This window comes from Vigna angularis, chromosome 7 (genome assembly GCF_016808095.1).
Source record: "Vigna angularis cultivar LongXiaoDou No.4 chromosome 7, ASM1680809v1, whole genome shotgun sequence".
Lineage (NCBI taxonomy): Eukaryota > Viridiplantae > Streptophyta > Magnoliopsida > Fabales > Fabaceae > Vigna > Vigna angularis.
In genome coordinates, this window is record NC_068976.1 from 34,353,327 (window position 1) to 34,364,542 (window position 11,216).

Below are 11,216 nucleotides of genomic sequence, written 5' to 3' on the forward strand. Positions count from 1 at the left end.
TTAACCTCTAATTCTCAATTTCACCAACTCACTTCCTCTAAAATGACCTAAAACCACCACCAATTCACTTAGCCTTCTATCTAACTAATGATATCACAAAACACATGCAACCAGCAGAGATTGCATGGTCTAGGTTCAAGACAGCGGAGAAAAAGAGAAGAACAGCTTACCTGCTGGAATGGAGAAATTGATCGGTCAATTATGAAGCCCTCTACGCTGTGGACGTCTGGGCAGCTCCTGATCGCCAATCTGACAACTTAGTACAGAGGAAGGCTAGAGAGAAGGCAGAGAACGAGTAGAGAACGGAGGTTTTAGAGAGATGAAGTGTTTAAGATAATGAACCGAGCCTTAGAAAGTTTTATCTATATTATACGATTATTTTAAAATTAAGAAGCTCGTCTCATTATTTTAATCCACTGATCTACTCTATTACTCTATTTTCCAGGTTCTTACATTCTCCCCAACAACAAAATTTTCGACCTCGAAAATTAGACTTACTAGAGAACAGGTGAGGATAAGACTCCCTCATGTCTCCCTCTAACTCCCAACTGGAATCACCTGTCCTACTATCCCAGACAACTTTGACTAGACTGATGGTTTTGCCTCTAAGTTGCTTGGTCTGGCTCTCCATAATCTTGACAGGTTGCACCTCCCCAGACAGATCCTCTTTTACTTGCACATCTTCAACTTCTAACACATGAGATGGATCAGGTACATACTTCCTGAGCTGCGAGACATGAAACATTGAATGAAGATTCGCCAGCTGGGGTAGCATAGTTATCTCATAAGCAACTGGCCCCACACGTCTCAATATCTGATAAGGACCCAGATACCTAGGAGATAGCTTCCTAGAACGAATGGCTCTTCCCACACCAGTGGTAGGAGTCACTCTGAGCAAACATGATCCCCAACTACAAACTCCAACGGTCTCCGTCTTTGATCAGCATAGAACTTATGCTTACTCTGAGATGCCTACATCCTCTCCTAAATGAGCTTCACCTTCTCTATAGTCTGTTGAATCAAATCTGGGCCGGTGAACACTGACTCTTCCTCCTGAAACCAGCAAAGAGGCGTCCTACATCTTCTTCCATACAGTGTCTCAAACGGTGTCATACCAATGCTGGCCTGAAAACTGTTGTTGTAGGTGAACTCCACCAACGACAACACCTCATCCCAGACTCCCAAGTGATCCAAGACACACGTCCTCAGTAAATCCTCTAGTGACTAGATCATCCTCTCGGACTAACCATCAGTCTGTGGATGATACGCTGAACTCATCTACAGTCTGTTGTCCATCTCACTCTTAAGCGTTTGCCAGAATCTGGAGGTAAACCGCGGATCTCTATCTGAAATAATACTGGAAGGCACCCCATGCAGTCTCACCACCTCTCTAATATACAACTGTGCTAGCTTTGCCATCGACATTCTCAAATTTACCGCCAAGAAATGAGCACTCTTGGTCAACCTGTCTACGATCACCCAAATAGGATCATGACCTCTGACTGTGCGTGGCAAATGGGTAACAAAATCCATAGCTATGCTATCCCATTTCCACTCAGGAATCTCTAATTGCTGTAACAAACCACCAGGTCTTTGATGCTCCACTTTAGCCTTCTGACAGGTCGAAAAAGAAGAGACAAACTATGCTACATCTCTCTTCATCCCAGACCACCAGAAAGATTCCTTGAGATCTTGATACATTTTAGTCATCCCAAGATGCATGCTAAAACGACTCTGATGACCCTCCTCAAGGATCAATCTCTTTAACTCAGAATCACTAGGAACACAGACTCTACCTCAGAACCGCAATATACCATCAGTCCCCACCACGAAGTCTCTCCCCTGACCTATACCAATCAACCCCACCGTCTCTGTAGCTCGACGTCTGATAATTGTTTCTCTCTGATGCGACCCAACAGATCACTAAATACTACTAAACTACTGCATCTGATATTATCTGCCTCAAAATCCACCTATAGCTTCAAATCCCTAAAACTCTCAACCAGTTCCAATTCTCTAACCATCAATGCAGACACATGCATCGTCTTCCTGCTCAACGCCTCCGCAACCACATTCGCCTTTCCAAGATGGTAGAGGAGATCAAACTCGTAATCCTTCAGAAACTTCATCTATCTCCTCTGTCTCATATTCAAAGTTTTCTGATCAAAGAGATACTTCAGACTCTTATGATCACTAAATACCTAAAATTGTGCACCATACAGATAGTACCTCCAGATCTTCAAGGCATAAACAACCGCTGCCAACTCTAAATCATGAATGGGATAGTTCTTCTTATGAACCTTGAGTTGCCTTGAGACATATGCAACCACCTTCTTCTCCTACATCAGCACACACCTCAGTCCCTGATAAGAAGCATCACAGAAAACCTCAAAAGGTTTACCTGTGTCAGGGATTATTGACACTGGAGCACTAGTCAGCCTTTGCTTTAGATCTTGAAAGCTAGACTCACACTTGTCCGTCCAAGCAAAAGGCTGATTCTTCCTAGTCAACTGCGTGAACGATACCACAATATTGGAGAAACCCTCAATGAAACGACGGTAGTAGCCCGCTAAACCCACAAAGCTTCTGATCTCAGTAGCTGACTTCGGTCTCTCCCACTGAAGTACTGCCTGAACCTTGGCTAGATCCATAGAAATCCCACCAGCAGATATCACATGACCCAGAAACTAAACTTCTTCTAACCAAAAATCACACTTAGACAGTTCAACATATAACTTCTTCTCTCTTAAAATCCCAAGCATTGTCCTAAGGTGATCCTCATGCTCCTCTCACGTCTTAGAATAAATCAGTATGTCATCTATAAAGACAACAACAAATTTATCCAAGAACGACCTGAAGATTATGTTCATATAGTCCATAAATATGGCAGGAATCACATTGGACCTCTTACTAGAGCCATGGCAAGGAAGATTCAAGAAGAAGAAGGATCACCTAACATTTTACTTCTATGGAAGGTTACTTATAAAAATCCTTCTTTTCTTAACTAAAGCACTTTTACTTTGTTTTGTAGGGACTAATAAAGCTTGGAGACCATGATTGAGCCATCCAAGAAGTTAATTCAATAAAGGAAAGCAAAGGAGCCAAAAAGGGAAGTTGGTTGCGGAAGGGAAATACAAAAGCATTTTTCACCCGAGAGAAGACCATTCCACGTGACTTGGCTGACTTGGAATGAGGCATGAACCTTGCTGGCTGACTGGAATGAGGCATGGACCTTGCTGGATCAAAATGAATGTGCCTCCTATGTTAAATAATTTGAATTTAGGAGGGACTTAAATCAGAAATGAGGCTCCTCTTCACCTATAAATAAGAGGGCCTCCTCTTTGTATTTTCTTACTTTTGAGCTTAATGATATGCTGCAGAATTTGCTTTACAGGTTTTGTGCTCTTAAGTCACCTTTGATTTACTACTTCTTCCGTCTTCCTCAAGCTTCCTTCCTTTGCACGAAGGTCCTCTGAGCTGTGAGGCTTCACCCATACACCTCTCCTCCATTAAAGAACTTCAAACACTTCACTATTTTCATCATTCCGCTGCACCTTCTTCCACTGTTGTTTTCTTCTGGCCTGGAGCTTCTGCCTGCATGATTCCAACTGGGATTGGTCTCTATCAAGTGGTATCATGAGTTGTGGTTATCCACGCACCCATAGCTAAGTCATTTCTTCCATTTTCAACTTCATTTGTGTGTCACATTGTGCTGTCTGTTTCCAGTTTTCCAGTTCACTGTTTCTGTTTTTTTTTTCATTTATGTTTTGAGCTGTATTTGTGTTTCCAGTTCTAGTTTTGTGTTTCCAGTGTGTGCTTATGTTTTTTTTTCAATTTAATCGGTGAAACTTCATTTGCTTATGTCTCTTCCAGCTTTATTTTTCAATTCTAGTTATGTTTTAGTCTTGTGCATTCCATATTTGTAGTTTTAATTCTGTTTCAGTTTGGTTTTCTGTTCTGCTAGTTTTTTATTTTAGTTTGCTTGAGTTTGCAGTGCTGGATAAGATGTATATCTACCAATAAAGGCAATGAAGACTTGTTCTAGCCTTGGTGATACAAGCTGAAGCACCAAAGAAGCAAATATGTTTTAATTCTAGTGAATTCTACTGCAAAAGTTTTTTGTTTCTGGTTTGAAACTCTTAAATTTGTTTCAGCTCTTTTCCTTTGATTCTGAAGTGTGGTACAACATTGCTTAGTGTTTTTGAATGATGCTGAAAGTGTAGCAGACCCTTACAAGCAATGAAATACAATTTGCATAGCTTGGTTGTGCAAATCACTAGCATTCCACTATTTCGGCTTTATTCTAGTTTTTTTCACCGTGCTATCACTCTTTGCTTTTCCAGTCTGAGTTTAATCATACTAAGCAATGTAATTCTAGCTTAGTTCTATGTATTGACACTTCTTTGAGTCATTTTTCTTTGTTGTCCATCTTTGAATCCCTGGAAAACTGAATTTGGTTGGTTTAATTGATGTATTTTACTGCATAATTTGATATAGCAGAGGTTCTTTTCGAAATTTGTTGTTTATGTTCCTTTGGAAAGCTTGAGCAAGTCTAGATTGATGATTGAAAGTTGCTCATACTGTTCATTTGGTCAAAAATTAGTTGATATGCAGATTTACATCTTGAACCAACATCTTTTGAATTAAATTGGAAGTGAACCTGATGTGATCATGGATGGGCCAAGTAATGAAGAGAATAAAAGGATGACAAGATGCATGGCTAAAGGAAATCATTTTACTTCTTGTCTTCTTTATACATTTGTAAAAAAAAAAGTAGAATAGGTTTCATAGGCGTGTATTTGCCTCTTTGATTTCTTTCTCTTAGTTCTTGTGAATAAACGCTTATAAACTCTTCTTTCTCTTTAAGAACAAGCAATGTGGGACTTTCCATGGCTTGGTCTAAAAAAGAAAAGGAGAGTAGATGAGCGTCCTAGGCGTTAGTACAAGGTAGCATAGGTAGTTTTCATGTTTTTGAACTATAGGAGAACTAGTTGCCTTATAAACCCTTTGGAGTGGAGAGATTTCATCAATGTGGGACTTCAAAGCTCCTAGAGGACGTGCAGCAGCTAACTGGCCGGCCTCCTCACTCTAAAGTCCCACATCTCCTAGATCTTGCATCCAAGCTCATTCCAAAGGCTATATAATAAGGCTTAGGGGTCTCCTTTGTACACACACCTTTGAATCAATTGATTTCTTGAGTTGATTTGCACATTTGCAATCCTCTTTTGAGATAGTATTCTGTCTCCAAAGTCCCTCTTTGGGCAAACCTTATCTTGCTTAAGCAAGTGGCGGTCCTCCTTTGATGCTTATCTTGGAACCTCATTCAAGTGGCGCATCTTCAAGTCATAAGTTCCCTTTTCTTTAATCTTTTCCATTCTTAAATTCTCTCCATTCTTTTGTATGCCATTTAGAATATTCTCTCTAGGTATGCACTTTCCCATCATGTGGTATCATGAGCCTTAGGTCTTGATCATGTAGGAATTGCATGCTAGAGTAGAATAGCTTACATATGTGTCATTTTCGCTTAGCCAAAAAATTTTCCGCCCAGTGTCAGTGTCATTTTACAATCAACTTGTATGTTTTAGTTTAGCTTCATTTCTTGGCCGTTTTCCGTGCAATTTTTTTAAAAGTTTCGTCTAGATGTCTACTTTCATACCTAGTTTTAACTTTGTGCCAATTCATCCTATATTGTTCGCAATAAATTTTGTTTCATCGCTGTGTCATCCAGTTTTCTACTGTTGATTTAATTCTCCTCTGTTTGCATTGTTTACTTGCTGTTTGGTACTTGTGGTGGTTGGAATTGATCATTGGACGGTGCTAGGACCTCCCAACACTCTTAAGCAAGGACTAAACACTTCATATCACATTTTGGAGGTGCTTCCCGTGGCTGTACAGAGACTTATACAAGTTGTCATTTCTTCAAACAACAACAATGCTATTGGAGGTCTTCAACAAGTAGGTGTCCTTATTCCATTTTGTTTGTTGTTCCAGCTTTATTTCCTTGTCCTAGCTGGCTTGTATATGTCTTTCCTTTCTTGTTAACTTTGAATTGAGTCATATGTTTGTCCTCTTTAGGAGTTTTCTAGAGTATTTTTCTGAAATTGCATAGCTAAGAGTATTTTTACATCTCCTTGCTTGTATGCTGAATTGAGCTTGATCATTATAGGATTTAAGTGTGTGAACCTTGCTTATATGTTCTGTATCCATAAAGGCATTCATCAATTCTATTTGGCATATTAATCAAACACACTTAATGTGTTAAAACTTGCTTGGCCGAGACATCCATTGCCTCCTGCACCAAAACAAAGATTTTTTTTTGTATTCGAAGGAGTGGTTGCTGGCCGAGCATATTTGGTGTCTTTAGTGTGTTTGGAAATTCTTTTCACGCCTGTTTTGTCCTTAAAATACATAATATATTGGTTTGAGGTTTGCCAAAATTATTTCCAGCATTAATTAGGTCTTGCTCTTCATGTATACTTAGTTTGTTGATGTGATTTTGCTTCTTGGTTGTGTTAATTGTCTTTGCTATCTTGTTCATTTTATGCCACTGTTTTCACTCTTATTTCTTGCTGTTTTGTCTCTTAAAATCCTTAGATTACTGCCACCTTGTTTTGTGCCAAGTTTCTTGATTTTTTTAGGATCAAATTTCATCATTTGTCTTGAAGTTTTCATTCATTTTCTTGACTTCTACCATGTGCTGTCTTGATTTGGCTCCTTTGCATTAAGGGTGGATTGTACATTTTTCCATTTGCTTTAGACTTGAGTTGGTGCTCTCAAAGTGGACTTGTGAGACACTTTACTATTTTGAAAGAAGGGTGCTGCCCTTACCTTGTTTTTTTTTTAGACACTTTGCCGAGAGATTTGAGCTTCCTTTCTTGTTGTTTTGAGTGAAACCGTGGGCTGCTGTATTGTCGTGCATTGTGTTGTTGTTTTGGCCGTGATTTTTGGCTGTTTCTAACCAGTTTTATGTGTTAGCTTTGCTGCTGTTTGCTTTGTTAACATGTCTGCAGGTTCAAGCCGTGCTTCCTCCAATGGAGCTAGTCACCATGGAAGCCCTTCTAGCAAATTTGATTTGATGAAGGCCTTCCAACAAATGCAACATCAACTTGATTCCTTTCAAGACATGAAACACCAACTTGATGCCATTAGCAAACGATTGGACACAGAGGCAAAGGCTTTGGATCCAAACCTTGCAATGCTAAAGTTGACTTTGCCAAGTTTCAAGGGAGAAGCCGATCCTAGTATATTTTTAGAGTGGATAGCTAAAGTAGAACAAATTTTTGACTTGTATGATAAGTGTGAAAAAGAGTTGTTTTTATACTTATAAATGAACTCAATCTTGTAATTATTCATGTTGTTCCTCATTGAAAAGTTGTAATAGGTAGTAGATTGTTATGTAAAATATTGTACAGGAAATAATTTATTATTTAGATTCTGTCAGCCAATTTTCGCAAAGCGAAAGCCAAAATTCGCACTGCCAGAAAAAGAAAATTCGCATAGCGCACCAGTACCTGTGCGCTGAGCGAATAACATCAGTTAAAATACAGCAGTTAAGAAAATTCGCATAGCGCACCAGTACATGTGCGCTAAGCGAATTAATGAATTTAAGTGGCTTTAAAAGACGTGACAGAGCGACAAAAACATGGCCTCTTCGAACAGAAGTTCCAGACAAAAGAAAGAAACGAAAACATCTCAGGAACTTCCAGAGACTACTTCAAGGCATCAAGACACCATTTTTGCAAGGGATTGCTTCAAATGTGTACGTTTAGATGACTAGGAGTAGTTTTTCTTTCGTTGGAATTGGATGTAATGAACTCACTGTGATTTACTTTTCATGTTCAATATATCGTTGTTCGTTCATATGCTCTTTCTTGAATTTACTATCATTGTATGGAAATATAATGTTATTTGAATGTTTCTGATTACTGGAAAGTAACTTTGAACATGGACATAGATAGAGCACCTAAGTGATTTGGGATCTAGGGATAGACTCAATAACTTGGTCATTCTTAACATCGGACTTAATGCAAATTGTATGTTAAATTGACTAAGGGATTAGCATTTTGATATATTAATTTAGAACTAGTTGCTAAAGGATTAGAACTAGTATGCCTTGATGTGAATGTTTGAATGAAATAATGATATATTGTACAGAGTTTTATCTTCATATGATTCATGAAACTCAATTCCAATAAAGTTTCTTTTAAATATAATTCCTTGCACACCAACTGTTTGATAAAAATACCAAAAAGAGTTTCTTGTGTTTTTTGTACACTTTGATGTCTAATTGAATTATAAAAGGAAGAATTGTCATGTGTTGCACAAGTCCCTTGGGAGAACGATACTTTGAACTTACTCTATATTACTTGTAACGATTTGGTATACTTGCCAAAAAGTTATCATTGTATAGTGTAGATGGACATTTGCGTGTAAAGTTAGCTACTTTAGCCTTAGAGGGATACACCATGCAATGGCTCCTTAGGATGAACATTACCAGGGGCTCACCCGCGAGCTCTTGGGAACATTTTCGGTGCTTGTTGTACCAACGCTTTGTACATCCATACTACCATAGGGACCTCCTGATTAAGCTCCAACGGCTTACTCAGGGTAGACGAAGTGTGGAGGAGTATGCGCGTGAGCTCGAAGTGCTCTTATACCATACTAACACTAATGAGACTAACTCCGCAAAAATAGCTAGATTTATTAGTGGTCTCAATAGAAACATCCAAGATGTTGTAGAGCTCCATGATGATGAGGATTTAGATGTTGTGGTACATAGGGCTATGAAAGTTGAAAGACAAGTTTTAAGAAAAGAGTCCTACCGCAACAACTTTTCCACTTCTTCAAAAGAAAATTTTTACAAAAGCTCATCATCAAGGGACAAGGAAAAGGATGTCTCTAGAGAGATTTCTCATAAATCGCGCCCATCTTCTGCTAACACCGCGCCTTCTTCTTCCAAACCTAAGTCACCAACGCAACCTAGTCAAGTAAAATGTTTTAGGTGCTTGGGTCATGGTCATATTGCATCTGCATGCCCAAACAAGAGGGCAATGTGCATTAGAGGAAAAGAGGTTGTCACCGATGACTCTCCTCCTTCTTCACCTTCACACACTTCTCACTCGTCTTCCTCTAGTGAAGATGAGTACAAGGTTCCATTTGATGGCGACCTACTAGTTATAAGACGTCTCTTGGGTTAAGTCCACAAGGACTTTGACACAACTCAAAGAGAAAATATTTTTCACACTAGATGTCTTATAGCTAGCAAGGTTTGCTCCATGATCATAGACGGGGAAAGTTGCACTAATGTGGCTAGCACTCGTGTAGTGGACAAACTCAAGTTGTCCATTATTGCGCATGCCAATCCCTACAAGCTTCAATGGTTAAGTGAGGAGGGTGAAATCTTGGTAAATAAACAAGTCCATATTTCCATTTCTATTGGCAAATACCAAGATGAGGTTCTTTGTGATGTTGTACCTATGGAAGCAACTCACATTCTATTAGGAAGACCATGGCAATTTGATAGAAATGTTCAACATGATGGTCTTACCAAGGGCGCAAGAACATCTTAAAACCTCTAACTCCAAAGAAAATACATGAGGACCACCTCATCATGAAGTCCACGAGAGGTGAAGAAAAGGAGAAGGTCAAGCTTAATTGTCTCATCTCTCATAAAGAAGTCCTTCAAGATAGACAAGAGGACAGAGAAACAAAAGAAAGAGAAGAAAGAGCAAAAGAAGAAAATGAGAGGAAAGAAAAAGAGGAGAAAGCAAACAGAGAAAAAGAAGAAATTGTGAGAGAAAAGGAGAAGGTAAACGTCCTAGTCACAAAAGAATTGTTACTAAAGGCACCTTCCACTCCCATCTTTCTACAGGATTCAAGCACCTTTAGGGGAGTTTTTCAACCCTTCCACTTTTCTCCAATTATTAAGCTTTCTTCTTTTCCTCAAAAATTTTGTGAAAATATCCCACCTTTTTCATCTTTTATTCCCACTTCTTCACACACCATTTTCAAACCACATATTAAGTTAATGTTTTCTTTTTTACACATCACTCAAGACAAAAATAAAACTTTTTCTAAAGAAGGATTTTTTGTTTCCACTAAGAAAATAAATCCAATTTCAAAGACCCATTCTTTCACTATTCCTTTTCTATATACATTGTTTGGTCAACATCAATTCATTCACAAAATATTTGATGTTTTTTGCAGGTTAACATTTGATCCAGGAGGAGTTTCTTTGGATTATAAAAACAAATAAAGTCATTCATCTCTCTTTGTTGCAGGTTTTTCAAGATTCGAGGTCGAATCCTCTCCAACCTGGGGGGATGATGTGATCATGGATGGGCCAAGTAATGAACAGAATAAAAGGATGACAAGAAGCATGGCTAAAGGAAATCATTTTACTTCTTGTCTTCTTTATACATTTGTACAAAAAAAAGTAGAATAGGTTTCATAGGCGTGTATTTGCCTCTTTGATTTCTTTCCTTAGTTCTTGTGAATAAACGCTTATAAACTCTTCTTTCTCTTTAAGAACAAGCAATATGGGACTTTCCATGGCTTGGTCTTAAAAAGAAAAGGAGAGGAGATGGGCGTCCTAGGCGTTAGTGCAAGGTAGCATAGGTAGTTTTCATGTTTTTGAACTATAGGAGAACTAGTTGCCTTATAAACCCTTTGGAGTGGAGAGATTTCATCAATGTGGGACTCCAAAGCTCCTAGAGGACGTGCAACAGCTGACTGACCGGCCTCCTCACTCTAAAGTCCCACATCTCCTAGATCTTGCATACAAGCTCATTCCAAAGGCTATATAATAAGGCTTAGGGGTCTTCTTTGTACACACACCTTTGAATCAATTGATTTCTTGAGTTGATTTGCACATTTGCAATCCTCTTTTGAGATAGTATTCTGTCTCCAAAGTCCCTCTTTGGGCAGACCTTATCTTGCTTAAGCAAGTGGCGGTCCTCCTTTGATGCTTATTTTGGAACCTCCTTCAAGTGGCGCATCTTCAAGTCATAAGTTCCCTTTTCTCTAATCTTTTCCATTCTTAAATTCTCTCCATTCTTTTGTATGCCATTTAGAATATTCTCTCTAGGTATGCACTTTCCCATCATGTGGTATCATGAGTGTTAGGTCTTGATCATTTAAGAATTGCATGCTATAGTAGAATAGCTTACATATGTGTCATTTTCGCTTAGCCAAAAATTTTTCCGCCCAGCGTCAGC

The 11,216-nt window shown here is 38.8% G+C and overlaps 1 protein-coding gene across 1 annotated transcript; it reads right to left on the minus strand.

Annotated features, from left to right (window-relative positions):
• Nucleotides 1–421: 421 nt before the first annotated feature.
• LOC108336720 (uncharacterized) lies at nt 422–2,651 on the minus strand. The gene is made up of 4 exons (XM_017573186.1): nt 2,402–2,651; nt 2,107–2,159; nt 1,283–1,614; nt 422–911 (listed from the first exon to the last, which is right to left on the minus strand). The coding sequence occupies exons 1-4, from the start codon at nt 2,649–2,651 to the stop codon at nt 422–424; spliced, it is 1,125 nt and encodes a 374-aa protein (XP_017428675.1).
• Nucleotides 2,652–11,216: the final 8,565 nt, after the last annotated feature.

Coding starts and splice junctions, on each gene's coding strand:
- LOC108336720 (XM_017573186.1), bottom strand. CDS start 2,651: ATGGATCTAGCCAAGGTTCAGGCAGTACTTCAGTGGGAGAGACCGAAG. Junction 2,160..2,401: donor GTCAATAATCCCTGACACAG/GTAAACCTTTTG, acceptor CTCTTTGATCAG/AAAACTTTGAATATGAGACA. Junction 912..1,282: donor AGTGAGATGGACAACAGACT/GTAGATGAGTTC, acceptor TGGAGTTTGTAG/TTGGGGATCATGTTTGCTCA.